This window comes from Pavona decussata, unplaced genomic scaffold, assembly GCF_977016875.1.
Source record: "Pavona decussata unplaced genomic scaffold, jaPavDecu1.1 SCAFFOLD_115, whole genome shotgun sequence".
In the NCBI taxonomy this organism is placed as follows: domain Eukaryota; kingdom Metazoa; phylum Cnidaria; class Anthozoa; order Scleractinia; family Agariciidae; genus Pavona; species Pavona decussata.
In genome coordinates, this window is record NW_028145529.1 from 991,988 (window position 1) to 1,011,065 (window position 19,078).

The 19,078-nt window shown below is 38.1% G+C and overlaps 1 protein-coding gene and 1 non-coding gene across 4 annotated transcripts in view; both read left to right on the top strand.

Moving 5' to 3' along the window:
* The first annotated feature begins 2,146 nt into the window (after positions 1–2,146).
* Positions 2,147–19,078, top strand: part of LOC146469919 (transient receptor potential cation channel subfamily A member 1-like) — a 35,004-nt gene continuing 18,072 nt past the window's right edge. Inside the window, exons 1-9 of one of the 3 annotated variants that reach the window (XM_085122757.1) lie at positions 2,147–2,522; positions 13,440–13,536; positions 14,534–14,709; positions 15,259–15,375; positions 15,976–16,084; positions 17,307–17,413; positions 17,502–17,549; positions 18,342–18,478; positions 18,824–18,872. In XM_085122757.1, coding sequence (XP_084978883.1) covers positions 2,472–2,522; positions 13,440–13,536; positions 14,534–14,709; positions 15,259–15,375; positions 15,976–16,084; positions 17,307–17,413; positions 17,502–17,549; positions 18,342–18,478; positions 18,824–18,872 — 891 coding nt within the window. In that variant the 5' untranslated portion in view covers positions 2,147–2,471. Of the gene's footprint in view, positions 2,523–7,736; positions 8,668–12,025; positions 12,126–13,439; positions 13,537–14,533; positions 14,710–15,258; positions 15,376–15,975; positions 16,085–17,306; positions 17,414–17,501; positions 17,550–18,341; positions 18,479–18,823; positions 18,873–19,078 lie in introns of those variants that run through there. The other 2 variants (XM_085122756.1, XM_085122759.1) reach the window with 2 other exon arrangements.
* Positions 16,883–16,964, top strand: Trnas-gcu (transfer RNA serine (anticodon GCU)). The gene has a single exon. It is a non-coding gene; the product is annotated as a tRNA-Ser (tRNA).

Consider the following 19,078-nt stretch of genomic DNA (forward strand, 5'->3'; position numbering starts at 1 on the left):
AAAGTAAATACACGTAATGGACGACAAGCGCGGGAAAACGCGTTGCGTGCAAGTCGCGATTGGTCAGTCTGGTTTTGCTTCTCATTGGTTGAGATTTGCTATCCAATCACAGAGCGTAGTAAAGCCAAGCCAAAGAAAATTTTAAATTACTAATTAGCCTCTAATCCCCAGTATAGACTTTTTACAGATATGGCTGACATTTTTAATATTCTTTTGTCTCATTCAAGCTGGCCCTACTAGGCTCGTTCGAGGTGAAAATTAATCTCGTACCCTGATCTCAGTCGGTTCGGGAATGTCGACCGTGGGAGATCTGCGTACGAGATTAGGCGAAAATATTCTTTTGATTTTTGAACTCCGGAACGAGGTTAGTAGGGCTAATTTGGATGCAAACAAAAGAATATTAAAATGTCAACCATGTTACACCTGTCGGGTTGGGGGAAGATGTGATCATATCCTTAATTCTTTCTGATTCATGCGCATTGCTATAACAACGAGAAGTTGACTTTTGATCACTTTGAGCTTTCAAAAGGCTGAGTTAAGAGTTCACCTGGAAGCCAGTGTGTTTGAACTCAGTTTCAATGTTCGAGTTTTTTGCACAACCCCAAAATGCCACCATAGTTTTGTCGCGCACAGCCACATAACTCTCTACCAGAGCGTTCTTGTTTGGTGGCTGAATACAGCTTGCTTGATCGCTGAGTACATCTGGAATCATAGAACGTGTCGGGATATCATCTAAAAAATTGACAAACGCAAACAAACGTACAGTCAACTTCCTACCTCCAGCCTGTCGTGTATGAATTGCTTTCTAAACGGACGAGAAGAGCGTTCTCCGTTTCACCTGAGGTGAAAAAAGGACGTCACGTGAGTTTTTTTTTTTAATTAAATTATGGAATATATAAGAAAATAAGGCCATACAGTTTGAGAATTATCAAGGTTTGAATGGTCTAAAACTTCAAAGGATTACTAGGGGAGAAAGTACTGAAAAGGTACGGAGAGGTAACAAGCAAGGTCTTGCAAACAAGACATTTTTCCATACAAATTACCATCATAATTAGTCGACATTAGGTCGCGTTGACACCATTGACATACGAATGGACATGGTTGGAGCAAAATCATGAGTGAGACCTCAAACCTGCTTAACTTCAATTTGTTCTTCTTCCAACCGCTTGAATAAATCTGAGATAGCAAAAAAATAAAATAAAAGAAGACAAAAAAAGAGAGACGTATAATAATTTTTTCTCCCGCGTGCAGCCCCCTCCCCCCCCCCCCCCCCCCCCCACCGTGCACCTGTGAGTGGATCTGATCAGATTTCAGCCTGTACAAAACATTGGGCAATTGATCACGAGACATCACTGACATGGTCTGAATTTGCATCTACATTGTAACCATGGAAACAGAAATATATGAATATTAACGAAGTAGGGGTCATACGAACAAAAATTCGCAAAGCAAGAGAAGCATTTCTAATTTCCAAGGGCAGGAATCTTGAACTTTAGGGATGAATATACGCGATGAAACTTAATCTTTTTTTTTTTTTCTATTTTTATAGTGGCTTTTGTACACGTTTCTACTTTCTCTCTTCGTCAACCAATCATATTTCAGTTTTTCATTTTTACTTTTTTTTTTTTGCAGCCCCTGAAGAAGGTTAGTTTTGTCTTACCGAAATATTGGGCAATGAAATTACCCCTTGTAATAGCTGTCCGACCAGCCAAATGTCACTACAACAATGACCCTTGCATTGGTCGGTTACATTTCTACACTTGTAAAGATCCGGCTTCACTTTGCTGCTGTTTGTACAAGTGGTTCTTGCATTATTCAAGAGTCCTAAAAACAGCTGATTTAACAACGCTATTTCCTCAGCGACAAATCTCCCTTCTAAAATTAGCCAATAGAACAAGCCATTTCCGAGTTGTTGTAAACCTCATTATGAAAGCGAGGCTAAGTACGAAGGGCAGTTTTCTCTGAATATGAAAACTTAAAAACATGCACTTATTAGCCTCGGTTTCATAACGAGGTTCAAAGCAAGCTGGCGATACATCCGGCTTTTCCCCACATGATTTGGTAAAAAGAACCATCTGCATTTCCGTCAATAATTTGCATTTGGCAAAATAGAGATCAGACAGGCTAAAATTCAATATTTTTAATTAATGCTTTGTATGTCTGTTGGATATTGCACTTTTCTTTTTTTTAATTCACAGTTGAACACACACAAAATACCGTGGGTTTTTTTTTGTGCAAACCAATAGCGATTCGTACTCCTCTCTGGGAATATTTTTTCTGGGATTTTAATATCAGTTGTTTCTCTACGCAAGCGAATGAAGGGCTGCCTGACGTTTGACTTGATAACTAAGAACGCATTTCAAGTACATCACGGCACTCTGTCGGTAACTTGAGTGAAGCCGTGCCCACCTCCTCGAGTCGGTCATGGCTCCGTGCGGAAGGCGTTAGGATCGCCAAAACATGGCACTGAAATGAGGGCTTCCCGATATCTGCGGTCAAAGAGACTCAGTTTTACAAGAAAGGTAAGACCAAAAAACAGCATGGCGATGTTAAATTACTTTCTGTACTTCTAGCATTCTGAAATGTCCGTCTTATTGTGATTTCCTATTTAACATTTGACTGTTATAGTCGGTATTTGAAACGAGTATTTCATAAACATAAATATCTGAAACATACGAAAGGGACCTTTTGAATCCGGTAACATTTTACGAATGTACCGTTAAATTTTCTTCTTGCCTTAAATGTTTATTCCATTTGATTTCATAATAAATCAACTATCAGACCGAGCTGAATGGCAGCTGAGATGAGAATCAGTGCTAGATACAACACTACTAACCACATTAGTCTTGTTTTCGTTTCAAAAGCGATCTTTTAAAAAAGCAAAGCCACATAAATGCTGGCCAATGACACAGTTTAACAATCATTGTACATACAAAATCTCAGGCTTATCCTTGAACGCTTTTCTGAGTAAAAGGACACGGCACAGGAATAAGAACTTTTCTTCTGATAGCGAATTTAGTTGGCATCTATCATTGTGACAGCAGATGTTTTAATTTTTCGGTGAATTTTCATTTGAAACGAATTTTTAGGAACCGTCACTTGGTCAGAACTTCAACATAAATCAACAAACTCAAAAATCGACCAGAAATGTAAACCTGGAACGGAATTGGAGAACATCACGGACTGTGTTAAATGTTTCTTCGCCTGAACAGCCATGATTATCAAATATGGCGATAAACAACGACACGTTCTGAGTCTTTGCGGTTTTGTTATTGTGTAGTTTATTTTGTTAATTGCTTGCATTTAGAACCAGGGTAGAACTTTCATTGTCTGGGGTAATTTTCTTCCGCTACGGTAGTATTATTGCACCAGCTCGACTGAAAGAAGATTTCCTGGTTCAATATTTTTTTGTTTGAGTCGAGGCCGGTTCAATGCGGTTTGTAAATTCATGTGAAAGGAATACTTTTCTTTAGAGAAACATAATTTACCTCAAACAACTCTTTGAAAACGATGAAACTCGAAATTTTAGCTGAGTTCAAGGATCGATTCAAACGTACCTTCTCATCAACAAGAGGCTGAGACGTTCTCGGTAGAAAAATAATAGCACTATAGTAGGTGTTAACACGACAATTGCTTTTCATTCGGCTCATTAAACCTTAAAATCGCTGTGCCGCTGTAGTAATATTTATTCAGAGACAAGCGGTTTTCTATGAAACCTATTACAACCGGAAAATAAGAAATGAAAAGGGCTAATTAGAGCATCTTTCGAGGAAAACCGTTTCATATTTATATCCGAGTTAATTCCGCTATATTTTTGACGGAACCGTTCCGTTATTCTTTAATTAAATCTTTATTTTACAGGAAAAAATTAAGAATATGTAAGATGTTACGAATATTCTGACGAAAGTGCTGATAAAACTGAACTTAGATAACCTTATCTCTTCTCTTAATTTTAATCTACATTTTAAGATTAGTCAGCTTCCTTATCGTCCCTATGAAAGCCGGAAAAATTCCATCAACAAATTTCGCGAAACAAAAACAAACAAAAATTAGACAACCATTCTGATAACTTGCAGGCCGACTTGACAGTTTCAACTCTGGCACAATCGAGGGCACCCAACGGTTCATTTTGGTGAATACATGTTCCGGGAAGGCCCTTTAAAATAACCTCAGAAATTCGGGTTTAGTTTTAAAGAAAGTCTACAGTTTTCTTCGGCAAAATGGTAGAAGCCTGGTAGAAGTCCAATCCTTTAACTGAAACAGGCAGGAATGGTGGAGCGAGATAACGAGCGAAGGGGGACTGGAGGAGAGGTCTCTCTAGTTGTCCTGTTTGTCGTTTGCTCCAGTCTTCAAATGGCAATGGTCGCGAGATGACCTGGAAGTTTTCCAAAACAAGCGCGCTTGCTCCGGATAGACTAAAACCAATAGGGACAGAAACTCTTACCGTTGCATTTGTACAGTATGTATTGGATTTCCAGCATTTTGATCGGCTTAACGCAGCTGCCCACTCACATTGTGCAAAACACGTCATGAAGTAAAAAAAAAAAAAAAGTCGGTTATGAAACCGTAACCGTCCTCCGACATGTAGCAAGATTTGTATCGCTCTACTGATAGCGAGCCAAAAAGGAAAGTCATAATTTTTAGGTTTTAATTTTATAAATGTATAGTTAACTCTCTCAGCAGTACGTTAATAAGACTTCCTCAAAGTCCGTTTTCGTGGAGCAGTCCACTTCGTCGCTCGTCCATTACTTTTTCGGCACATAAGAAGACAAGTTGAGGCAAGTCTATATGTTAATTGCGGGATACTCTTAGAAAAGGCTGGTCCAGGCTAAATTTCACTTTTAAAATGTAAATAAACTGTCGTTTAAGGCTGTTGCCTCTCTAAGGTAGACAGAAAGAACTATTCCCGAGGGCCAGTCCACATTAATATCAATAGTATCGAGTATATTACTCACATTTGTAGTTATTTTAGTCTGTAGTCATGTAATATTTATCACTTGGCCACAGTTTACACTTTTTCATCATTATAAAACGCTCGCGTTTTATCAGTACGCCGATTAGTAGCATACTGGGCAGACTGCAGATTCAGGAAAAAAACTGAATATACGATGGGATTTATAGATTCATTTTATCACCATTCCACATTTTTAACAGTACGCATTTTCAACATTTCCATTTTGTACGCTGCTAATTTCCCACCCACACTGCATTTTGTACAATCTTCTATTTCCACACTCCGCACTTTTCCACCCACACTCCTCATTATCTACACTCCGTACTTTCTGCGCTCCACATTTTTTATTGCCTCTCCGTATTTTTCCACCCACACTCCTCATTATCTACACTCCGTATTTTCTGCGCTCCACATTTTTTATTGACTCTCCGTATTTTTCCACCCACACTCTTCATTTTCTACACTCGGTATTTTTTACACTCAACATTTTCCACCCACACTCCTCATTTTAATTTGTACACTTTGTACTTTCTACCCTCCACATTTTTTATAGGCTCTCCGCATTTTTCCACCCACGCTCATCATTTTCTACACTCCAGTTCTCTGCATTACTTATTTTCTTCCCACACTACATTTTGTATACTCTTCGCAGAGTTCCACACTCCGCATTTTTCCAACCACACTGTTCATTTTCTACACCGACCTCGTATATTCTACACTCTCCATTTTCTATTGGCCCTTCGCATTTTCTACATACACTCCACATTTCCTACTGCCCTTTTCCCACACTCCGTATTTTCCAAATTCCGGACTCCGCCCTTCATTTTTGTCAGTAGCTGTAGTATGTAGTTCATGATAAACCAAGAAGAATAGTTGGCGAGATAACTAGCCCGACTGAGGTTGTGCAAAACGTTGCACAGTGTAACACTCTCTGAACTGAACAAGCCTCACAACCGTTGATGCTGCAGTTTGTCTGCACGAAGTAGAATCGAGTCCTACCTCTCGCAACCATTACAGTAACAACAGAAACATCGTTGACAAGATGCAAAAAATGCCTATTGTAAGATACGGGAACAAAATTATGATGGTTAGATGGCTACTTGATGGTTAGCAATTCGAGAAAGATTTGCGAAGTAAGGCATAAAATACGTTCAATTCGAAAATGGAGTTTGTAGTCAATTTGAAATCTTTGACGAATGTAGTGTAATTAGCAGTCTTCTTTTCTTGAGGAGTTTAAAACTTATTCAGAGTGGCATACAGGGAACTTGGGGGTGCTTTCCATTTTATAAGATTTACCAGTCTGATCAACTGTTGTAAAATGGAACGATCAAACCGGGCCATCTGCGAAGAATGTCTCTTGCTATTTTCTTTTCCTTTTCTCAATTTCCCACATAAGTGAAAATCTAAAGAAGAGAATTAGGGCAACGAACCGGTTCAGTTAACCAACAGTCAGGGGCCCGTTTCTGGAAAGTCCCGGTAACTTACCGAGCCCGATAAGTATATTTTTATGTTTTTTCGCCGATTACACAATGATTACAGACATGGTACTTGGCCAATGTTTTCATAAGCTAACACAAATTGATTTCTTTAAAGAAACATTTATCACCAAAATCACTTATCGGGCCCGGTAAGTTACCGGGTCTTTCGAGAAACAGGCGGCCTCAGGGGCCCGTTTCTGGAAAGTCCCAGTAACTTACCGAGCCCGATAAGTATATTTTTATGTTTTTTCGCCGATTACACAATGATTACAGACATGGTACTTGGCCAATGTTTTCTTAAGCTAACACAAATTGACTTCTTTAAAGAAACATTTATCACCAAAATCACTTATCGGGCCCGGTAAGTTACCGGGTCTTTCGAGAAACGGGCCCCCCGGTTAGTTACCGGGTCTTTCGAGAAGCAGGCCCCTAGGGCCCGTTTCTGGAAAGTCCCGGTAACTTACCGGGCTTTTAAATGTTGTTTTCGCCGATTAAACAGGTGATTACATGCAGACATGGTACTAAGCCAATGTTTTCATACAGTTGCAAGATTTTAAAATTTGGTATTCAAAGCTAGCAAAAATTGACTTCTGCTAAGAAACATTTATCACCAAAATCACTTATCGGGCCCGGTAAGTTACCGGGTCTTTCGAGAAAGAGGCCCCTGGTCCGATCGGTCAACGTGGACCTCCTTCAAAGATGGTCCCTTTTTCCGGAAAATTTCCGGTCATACTGAACCGTTTCATTCGATTTCCAACCGAAATTTTGGAATTTTGACATAATGAAGCACCCTGGTACAGCCAACAAAACCATGGTAACGAATTCCCTCCTGTGGAGCGTGCGCAGTAATGATTATGTAGTTATCAATTTGCTGCGGGATTTGCTTAGCAAACATGCATAATGGTTTCCAGCCTTCAACCGCACTTATTACTGTCATAAATAACCCGGTTTCCCATTATTCAAGATACGAGCTCCGGTAATTTATGTTGCACTCTCGACATTAGCATTTCAGCCTGTGTTTGTCTTCTCGGTGTATTGTGAAAGCGAGCAATTATCCTTTTCAACGAGGACTTGCCATGCAATCACTATAATACTGTCCGTATTTTCTTATCTGAGCTTTGCGTTGTTTTGATTCATAAAAGCACCAACACATTATTTTCTCTGTTGGGAGCAAAGTGCGATTTCTCATGAATTATTCACTCAAGATTAAAACAATTTGCTTTGTTATCAGTGACAGCTGAACAATATTGTTTACATTTTTACAGCCAATAATTATCCGGGAAGCTTTTTAGTTTTCGGTCCGCGCTCTTAAGTAATTGGCAAATGTAGCATTGTTTAATAATGCTGAAACTGATTTTAAAAGAACGTATCCACGTTCTAAAAGTTGTGGCTTTATTTTAATGAAGTAGTTATCCAACGAAATTAATCTGTTCCCTCGAATGATTCATTCAGGATAACTTTCTTCATTGAATCAGACCAGGATTGGAGGATAAAATGTTTTGATGGTATCACTGTTTTCATTCTACTGAATCGTTTCGACGGAAGTTTTCTAACGGATTAAATGGAGACTTTTAATAAGCTCGCCAACGAATACTGGTCGCCAGCAAGCGAGCCATGAGACACGTTTTTTTTTTCTTTTTTCAAAACAAAGCGTAGATGACAGCAAAAAGGAAAAATATATCTCCGCTGGTAACCAACGGGGACGAACACGCAAAGAACAAGTCGTTTTACTGGATTTCTCTGCCGAATATTTCTTGATTTATTTTTGAACTTAATGCGATGGCATCAAAATGGGAAAAAGTGAAGTATGTTTCTCGCGTTCGACCAGACTCCGATGATGGAAGAACAGACGAGTGTAACGACTCCTTGGACAATATTGACGTCAGGTTTAATGGTGAATATTCGGCACAGGCGACCGGACAACGTTTCAATTACCACGTCCATCAAGAGAGACTAAGTTTGCATCACTCTCAACCGATTTTGAAGGCGAATTCTTACGATTGTTTACGTCTTTCAGTTCCTCAAGACATAGGGAGGCGAAATAGTCACGAATCAGACACGGATGGAGTTTCTAGGAAAAGAACTTCCAGTGTATTTTCTTTGCTTAATGGCCATGAAATTGATGGAGATCTTCCAAAACGATCTCAATCTTTCCTTAAAGATAATCGGCGGGTACTTGTAAAGGAATTGTTTGCGAAACATTTGCATGATGATGGGAAATCTTACAGGTTGAAGGTAAGTCGGTCTAGCGTATATGAACAAACGTTGAAGTCCACAAATCGCGTTTTGAGTTTTTGGTTGTGAATTTTTAATTGACACCAAGGTTAAATCTATATGCAAATTTCTTTAAAAATAAACGACAACAAGTTCAACGACAGTCATCGTAATACTGATGAGTTAACGTGTTTTCCCCGTGAAGATTACGAGAACTGACCGGTACAACCGCAACGAGAATTCAAAACGACGTTTTTCGGTTACATTAATTTAAATAACACGTTCAAAATGTCTGCTGCTCCAATGAAACATTGCAGAACAAAAATTGATATTGGTCTTTGACTTTAACCAATTTAAGTCAATAACATTCGTTGATTCGTTACATCTTACAACGCACTAATAGGTAGAAATTCAGCTGTTGATAAGAGTAAAAACTGAGGTTAGATAAAGTACCATTTTTAAAGAAGGCAGGAAAAGGTTTCATCCCTTAAATTATTATTTTTTAATAAAACCATACTTTTGCCTAGTATATAAACCTGCTTAAGGATATTAATGAAAATTAATTTCCTTTTGTCCTAAATGTCTTTTCCTTAGAGAAAGATTTTAATTTATACGGAATAAAAGAAACGTCATTTAAAACATGCAGTGTTGGGGTGGGTAATTAGGCAGTTATGTCTTCGAAGGTGTCAAAACTTTCAAATGATATTCTTTGAAAGTGTGAGCTGTGAAGTGTAGAAGATTTTTTCTCTGTTTATCCCACGTTGACGAAAAGGTTATAAAAATTGCGACTATTGAAATCAATCTGCACATAACCGTGAGTTCTAAACTGAAATATCACGGGAATCGAAGTTATAAACATTGGTGACTAATAGCGGTAGCCATAGCAACACTGAAAAGTGACAAGCAGAGGGAAGCATTTGAAAAGCTGTTTTCTTTGTCGAGTATTTAAATCACATTTAAACATCAGCATGAGTTAAAAACTAATACACAGTAATACAGTCAAGGCGACTGCATTGAGTGGTCACCGTATAATAATTAATTTGTTTATTCCATCAAAAATCTGCAGAATTATGCCAAAAGTGTATCTTTGAGCGTTTTCACGTCAAATTGCAGCCAAACTACCTAGAATGTTTTTGTTTGTAGCTCAAATTCTATCTTTTCCTTTTTTGAAGCTTTTGTGCGGGCATGCACAGAAAACAACATTTTGAAATTTTTTTCCTATAATTTTCCGTGAAGGACTCTTTGTTTTATTTATTTATTTATTTATTTATTTATTTATTCATTTGTTGCTCTTTTTTCTTAATTTTTCTCTCTTTTTATTTCAATGGTTTGTCGACCTTGTGCCTTCTCTCTTTCTGTTGAAAAACTTTGGCCTGACCCCGATAGTTCAAAGAGCGGACAACTGTATCCAGTAGATAAATCGCTATCGATCCAACGGATAAAATGTGCTCCAACAAATCACATTTTATTCCGCTGGATTGCAATTTTGTCCACTGGATAGAGTTATCCACTCTGAGAAACCGGGACCTGATAAACTTTATTGCCAAGTGGAAGCTTTCATCACACACGGCAACTGGCATGCGGCCATGCTTTTCTCCAATTTTGCGAGGCAAAAATCGTTTTGGGGCGGATTTACGTGCCGGAGGGTCCCTCGGAAAGGGGGATCCCCTTATCTTTTTAGACCATGGGAAGGAGGTTGCCGAACTTCAACAAGTATAACAACCACACCACAGGACGCAAATGTGTAAAATTTGATCAGTCATTCTGTCTAAATTTGCCGGGAAATTGCAGCGCAACCTGAAATTAGTAAGCCGTTCCCCGAGGGTGACCGCTTAATTCAGGTTTGATTGTAGATGTAAATTTCAATTGGAAATTTGAAATAAAAACATGGTTAGACACAGGGGGGAATTTGGAAGATTATTGACTGCGGTTCTTTTTAGACAATTACCAATGAAATTTTCCCAGTCGCATAAGTAAAGCTAGAAGTCAGCGATAAAGCCTCTGTGAAGATATGTGGATGGCAAGGGGTATGCAATATGCAACTTACCAGTGTCATCCGTGGAGCCTTTTTAATTGTCGTGTGGGCACTGGGAAAGCGGATGCACCTGCGCCTGCGTATTTCACAACAATGTTTCTGAGACAAAGTTTAATTTCCTTCACAGTAGAGAACAGGCTCTACTAGAAAAAGTGTAGGACAAAAATTCGCCTTTAATTTTCACCCGAAAATCAGTAAATTAATTCTACAAAATAAGGGGGAAATTAACGACAAATTAGATTTCCGATTAAGTACTGAAATGGTCGGGAAAGCAGGAAATTATTAGCTACATAAATAAAACGACATTTTTAATATAATGCGTGTTTGGATGTGGCTCTCGCTCTCTCATCGAACAATTTGCGCGACTTATGATTCAGACCAACTTGATTACAGTTCTTTGTGCACGCGTCTTTGTTGTGATCAGACAACAAATGAAGTAATCCTTTGCTTTAGTTCGCGATAACTTTTTATCTTACTCGACATGCTTATCCATAGGTCGAGAAATTAAAGAAAAGGGACAATCTAGAGAGTTTAAAACCAACTGTTTTCCCCAGATTGGTCCCCGGCAATTCAAACATTAACAAAGTTCTGTTCTGTGTTCATACCCTATTAAAGGAACATTGAGATTCATTTGCCTAACTAGAACTCTTTCGGAGGTCATTTAGTGGCTGGGAAAAATTAAACTTAAGATTTTTAACACGTCCTTAAAATATTACCAAACTTTGGTTCCCCTGTGGGGGCAAAACGAAAAAACCAAAGTACGCAGATTGTTATGTTAGTAATCAGTATAACGAAAGCTAAATAATACTTTCCGAGAATACTTTCCAAAAAAATAAATAAAATAACACAGCTCACGTCAATAGCGGTATAGGGGGAAGTTGCTGTATTCCTTTCGTAACAAAGATTCATTGAGAGTTTCAATGTCAAATCTAAATAATTTAGTTGTGGATAACTTAAGCCACTGGGCAAGGACCTTTAGTTGGCTTTGAGAGGTAATTTTGTTTTCAGCCAATAAGCTTTTCCAAAAGTAAATAAGGATCAATTTCAATGTATCTTACCCGAGGACTGTGGTTTTCCTTTGTTTTCATTAATATGAGACCTTCTGACTTTTTACACACAGAGCCAGGATCAGATTTTTGTTGTTTTGTTTTCAAATCTTATGTATCATTATTTTCGTTTAAATACAACCGATCCAAAGGAATGTTTGTCTTTTTTTCCCAAAGTTTGGCTTTGGTATTTTACTTTCCTGAACAACAGATTATTCTATATCCGAAAAATATTAAGTTTAAATTATTAAAATGTATTGACAGATGTTTTGGCGGTCTTGCTGTTCAAAACCAAAGAAAAGAATGCAAAGAATCAAATCCCCAGATTATTTTCATGATGTTCCGTGAAGTCTTCTTCAACAATGAAATGCCGAGGCTGTGTTTTGGTGAGATGTAAGGTAACCATTCAGATCACCTCCAAAAATACGTTTTAGTTTATACCTCCGGAAAGATTTAAAATAATCTTAGATCTTCGTAAATTCAGACAAATCACGACCGGAGACAGGTTAGCTTTGCTTGGATTTACTAGGGGCGGTTTATTTTGCTCGCCTTGTCTTTGTCTGTTAAATAGATTTCTCGCTGGTGTTAAAATTCATGATACTTTCATTGATTAGCAGGATACACATCTATTTCAAAGAACCATCCAATTCAAAATGACAGCGACAAATTTGCCGCTGAGTGAAACCGACGATTTGACTAAACACTTTGATTCTTTAGTTTTCAGCACTAAACCGGCCGTGCCTGAGTTCAATCAGCCAAATTTAATATGACATCGACCGTTTTTGTCTGTCTGTGTTTCTTATTTCATCAAATCCTTCGGAATTGGATTCTTTGCTTAAGTATTTACATGTCAGGATAATGTATGATGGAATAAAATAAACCAAACAAGAAATGGCATAGAAAATGCTACTTACGGGAAACTAAGATTAGCAGAGTTAATATTGCCCTAAATTGACTTTTTACACCCTAAGAGAGACAGCCAATCTGATGCGCACACGCAAGCCACCGCTAAACGTTTAATTTATTCGGTCTTTTTATAGCACTGAAATATATTATCATTTTGTATTCAAGAAATTAACTTGGGTCTCAAATAAAACTCGGGTCAGAATCAGATCTGGATTACAATCTCTTCTGAGATAAACAAACAAATAGACGGTTCTTGGATGCGCAGAAAGCAATTCATACATGCGCTTCCCTCGCAGCCATCGTCTTTTATAAACACGTATCGATGGAAGACGCAACTTGACTGTATTGTCTACACTTTTGTACGTATACGACGCTATGTTACACACTGTTACATAACAGCTATTGTCTTCAACAACTAACGTTATTGGTGCGAAAAGTCTGGCTTGTTTTAACGAACAAAAGGTCGGTGAACAACGTGTGTAGGTTACGTAGCACTCGCACAAAGTCAAATGAAATAGTAAAGTGTAATTTTATGAGTGCTGTAAAGGGGAAATTAAAACCCTTAAACTTCTGCTGAATTTTGCAGTATCTCGTATAAATTATTGCTGGCAAACTATTCGGAGTAACTGACCAGACCCTGGGGGAACCGGCGTGCTATACGCTATCACGCCAACTGTGCGGAGGAGTGGGGGTGGGGGGATTGCTTGTTACTTCATGTTAAGCTAAGCTACCACGGAAACTTAGCCTTTCCGTCAGTGTACATTGAGCTAACCATTACTAGACAGACGTTTGTTTTGTTTGTTTAGTCAGGTGAATATGGCGACAGCGAGAGGGAAACACTACACACTTTATCAAGAAAAGGGAACACACAAGAAATCAGGCTACTAATTCAACAGAATGAAGGTTAGGGATCGTTCGATTGATCCTATCCCGGAATAGGAATACATACAATGATGTCCAGAAATCCCTCATAAGAGGTTTTGGATTACTGGAGTACAAAATTATCATGTGTCAGCAAAGGTGTACAAAAATTTCTTCCCAAATTTACTTAAAAAGAGAAATCTAACAGCTATTCCGCTTATTCTTAATCCAGAACAGTAAATCGAACGCAACATTAGTTTACAATAACAAGGGCCTAACCTGGACCATTCTATTTTTAGCAATAGTTACAGATAAACCACAACCACCAACGAAGTAATTGAACTAAACTTAACTACTAACCATCTTAACTAAAGGCAATCCGTGTTAAAAATTTTCACGAGTTGGGATCAACTCTGATACTTTCTTAGATCTTGGATTTGTTTCCTTTCGTTTATTTTTTTGTTTTTTGTACTCTTTTAATCAATGGCTAAGTCATACCGTTCCAATTCCTTTCAGCCCTTTTCCAAGTTTTCACCTTCGTTCTCTTTTTTAATGACTTTGCTCTCTTCGAACCTTCCTGATGTTCAGCGTTTAGAGTGTCCGATCAGCGTGTCAGTATTGACCAAACTTTTTAACACGCAGATAAACGCGGAATTTGCAAGATAACATTCCTTGAGAAAGAATTCCGCTACTTACTCGTACAAGATAAAACTCCGCTACATTTAGACTTGACGTTCCAGAGATAACTGAGTTCCTAGTTATCCCTCGAGTCACACTCAAATCCGAAAAATCAAATAAATATTTTCACTAGTTCCAGTTCCTACTCGTTTACAACACTGCGTTCGGGATGTCAGAGGGTGGTAAATAGTTTCAGATTACTTTTGGCGCTGGTAAAAAGAAAACAACCAGAAATGATATGTAGATCCGTTGGTTTAATTTTGTGTAAAAAAAACAACAACAACAACAGATCAACCTGCTACATTGTTTTTCATTTTACAAGTAAATCTTTGACATATCCTGTCATACACCTTCAATGCAGATATTGACAAAAGAGACAGTTATGGTAAGACTGCCCTGCACTGTGCCGTATCTGCAGGACAGGCCAATACGGTGAAATATCTTCTCCACAATCATGCCAACCCAAACGTTAAAGATCACCGTGAGGAGGCGCCCCTGCACGCCGCAGTGCGGACTGGGAACGTGGAAGTGGTGGAGGTATACTGATTTATGTCTGACTGGAAAATAAGATGATTTTTGAAGACGTTCAAGTCTATTTATTGTTGCTTATGTTGTAAATGTGAATTCAAAAAGCTCATGGTTCAGACGAAGAAAATTAAAGTACAGTAGAACCCCGTAAAATCTAACTCCTCCTTAACTGGAAGAATTCCGTTTTCCCCTGGATTTAACTTCATTTTTTTTTTTCAGTCATTTACTAACAGCTTACTCGAACTAGGTTAACTTGAACTCCTTGCTAACTTGAACGAATTTTACTTCCCCCTGCCTCCATTTTACTCTATTATAGAACTGAAGACGATCGCTAAACCTCAAAAGGTCAGAACATAGTTGATTGACTTGTCGGAATTATTAAGCTTTGAATAACAATTTTTATAGTGATACTGTTTGCAATTAGTTGCAAGGAGAACTTCACACAATTTTTATTTTCCCGCTAACTGACTCTTAAATGTTAACCTGGAACCTTTTTTAGCAGTATTCATGACATTTGAATCTGCCCGTTCATAATGCAATTTGATTGTTTCTTTCCAGGCCTTACTGTACCACAAGGCGACCGATGTTAACATCGAGGGAAGAAACAAATATACTCCTCTGCACAATGCTGCTCATCTGGAACATAGAAACGCGCTAGAAATCTGTCAAAAACTGGTAAGAATGTTATCAACCAAAGAAGAGTTTGTCGTTTCATTTGACCTATCAGTTTACACAGATCTACACAAAATTTTTCTATTGCGCATTTCATTTCTGCCGGAATCTGGTTCAATTGCGTGCAAAATGTAATGGAGAAAGACAAAGACATGGAAGCCTGGAGAACGTATGGAAAGAAGAATGTTTAAAACTTCTCTGTTCGGTTCAAGTTCAAGTGCTGTTGCTGTAAGCGTCTTGACCAAGTCGCGTATTAGTAAGTTCGATCACCAATAGGCCATTTCCGAGTTGCTGTGAAACTCATTATGAAAGCGAGGCTAAGTGCAAATCTTTTCATATGAAATTAGTTTTGTTTGCATTTGAATGAAAACTAATTTACATAACAAAAACGTTGCACTTAGCCTCGCTTTTATAATGAGGTTCAAAGCAACTCAGAAATGGCTAGGCCCTATTCGCAGAGATGAGCTGTTTATAATATTAAACGCTCTTTAATAAAAGATGACGTGTCTCCTGTTAACTCCAATAATTTTTTATGCTTATTAATCCCTGATATTTAAAATTGTCTACTTATTTGATATGTCCACTTATTTACTTTCTTTTCAGCTGGACTGTGGTGCAAAAGTGACGGCTAGGGGAGTAGATCACATGACCCCGCTTAGCGTGGCAGCTCAGAAGGGTTCTGCGGAAATCATGGCGTTGTTCTTCAAGAGATGTATACCATGTGACGTTTTCTATTCCCTCAATGTCAATGCTCTTACTAAAATAACTGTAAAACCTAGCAATAGCTATCACAACAGCTTGCTGGACAATGTCTCACTCAGCTTGCTGTATAGTTCGTCGGGTCCTTTTTTCAATATCTATACTTGAAAGAAGCCGATTCCATTTGGTCGAGCGTTTGTTCTCAAAACGTGGTGAGAACAAAGAAGTACGCTACTCGCCTACGGCTCGTAGCATGACTGATGTTCTTACCTCGATGTTACGCCCTTTGTGCGTTATTAGAGTACTCATACACAGCCAAATAAATGCTGTTTGTTTTATACACTGTTTTGATACCAATTATCCTACAAGAGATAACAATATTGTCAAAAATGGTAGTAGTGATGATTTGAACGGAGATTGAGCTAGTTTTTATCGCGCCATTCATGATTTCTAACAAGAGAAAACGCCTATTGGCTAATGCAAGTTCTGATTGGCTATACAACATTTTACGAGGAACTCCCTGCGGCTCTTGACGTCTGTACTTCAATCTCAAACTCCTCTAGACCAATCAATTGCGAGGTTTACACCGTCCGTTGTATAAATACTAGAAGGATAAACGTATTTGAGTGGAAGTCGTTCATTCACATGTAATCAAAGTCACCATTCCACTTAGCATACGTACAGTTATAAGTTGGCGTGAAGCCGCAAATCAGCATAAACAGGGCAAGAAGATATGACATGCAAGCAGTGAAACTGAGGCAAAGGCGATAAAATGACAGCAAACATTTTTGTAAAGTGATAAAGGGATTCTGACGAGGTGGCCGAGTGGTTAAGGCGTTGGACTGCTAATCCAATGTGCTCTGCACGCGTGGGTTCGAATCCCATCCTCGTCGCACCTTGATTTTGACTTTTTTTCTTTTTAATTATAATTCACAAGAAACAAGCATTTCCATTCCCCGAATAAGTGATATTTTACTTGCAAAATGAAAAAGCAAAATACTTGCCATAACACAAAAGTGGTGGTCACAGCAGATAAATATTTTTGATTTTTATAATCATTGTGTGCATTGAACGAGAAAGCTATTTTTTTGGAAACGAAAGCTTTCGTCTTTTTCTTAGTTTTTAGCGGGTTACTCTTAGAATCCCGTGAAAATTTTACCCATCAATTTGCACGACTTCTAACGGCCCCGCAAATATCAGACATCCGGGGTATTTATTATATTCCTCTACCGCAGGTAGCGAGGTCCAGAGAGGTGCAAAACAACAGCAAGAGTTACTGTATGGTGTTGACTTTGAAGGAAGCTCCTTACTACATCTTACGATAGATAGCGGCGTTTTGAAGGTAAGGTAAAAAATAGTTTTAACTAGTTTCTTCTCTAATACATTTTTCTTAATGTCGAAGCATAAATTTTTGGCTTTCTATTTTTCAGGCAGTTAAGTTATGTCTCGACTTTGGTTGTTCTGTAACAGCTGTTAAGGTAAGAGAAGTTGTTGTTGTAACATTTTTATGCTTTTACAATTGGTCGTTTAAACGTTGTGTGAGTTTATAAACAAGCCGCTTTTTTGTCAGTTTTTTGGCAGCCATCTCGGAAATAGTGACAGCAACGAAGTCCATAAAATTGTCTCGTCCTATTTGCTTTTGATAAATATTTAAACTACCCTTTTTTATTCTGTCTTTTTCTTACTTTTATTCTTAATTTCATTGTCCGAAGTATTTAAATTAGTGTCTTTTATGTAAAAATGGTTCCCTCCTAGCCCGCCTAAATTAGAGTTGCTCTGAATTGCCGGCCATGCAAGGGTGGTAAAGCAAATTAAACTTGAATGTTAAAAAATATGAAAAGTTGAAAGTAAAAGTTATTTTTTTCGAATCCAGTAAGTTTCATTGTTTGATTCCTTGTGCTATGAGCTAAATATTAAACAAAAAACTCGTTTAATTAGGGTTTAATAATAGACCCTTGCTCAAAACTATTTTCAAGCCGGGCTAAGGCAATTACCCATATGTTTTAGTCTTTTGGTCAGTTTTAGCTCTGATAATATAATTTGGACCAGCTTACAGGCGTTTTATGAAGTCCTTGGATTAAGTCAAAGTTCTTGCGCTGTTGACAAAGTATAATTCATTTGCAAATGCGTACTGAAATTTCATTTACTTGAAAGTTGTTCAGCCTTTTCATGTTTTATGTCAGTGATTTTAAAAGCCTTTTATTGATGATTATGCCAATAAAAGCAGTGTATTTTTTTTCTTTTTTGCTTTTTGCTCGTTGTCATACCAGCGTATGGATGGTGGTACTCCCATTCACTTGGCTTGCCGCCTCGGTGCACTGGAAATCCTGCAGTGTTTGTACGAACACGAGCCAGCCGCTTTTCAATATGCTTTAGTAGACAAAGAAGCCATGACTCCCTTACACAGGTAAACACTGTATACATTTATATAATTTTATTTTTTGTCATTTCATTACTCATGCTCTTTTTCACTCTCACTGGTTAAAAAACTTGTGAGTGTTAAATGACCTGAAAGGAAAGGAAAATTGGTTCGAGTTAGCGCGAGGTTCGAGTTAGCGAGAGTTCGAGTTATCGGGAATTGACTGTACTACCCTAGAGTTAATTCTCCCAACGATTACGCTTGGCCACATCAAAACATGAACACAGTTCACGGCAATCAGACTTGCTGAATAAAAATAAGTCTGCCAAGCAAGTGGCCTAGTCGAAGGGTTCGAATTATTTCTAATTGAAATGTTTGTAATCTTTCTTGTAGGTGCGCCATGTATAACCATGTCGGTGTTGTCCAATTTCTTGTGGATCATGTAAGTAAATTAGCTATATTAATACAGACCCTTTCGTGTTGTCATGGAAACCATAAAAGATGGGTGTTTACCGTATATCAGTTTACCTCCCCTTGGGCCTTATGCCTCACCGACCCCTCCCCTCCTATAGAAAGTTTCCCCAAACTTTAAATTTGCTTTTATTTCAAGTATAAATACATTTTCATTTGCTGATCCTATTTTCCAAA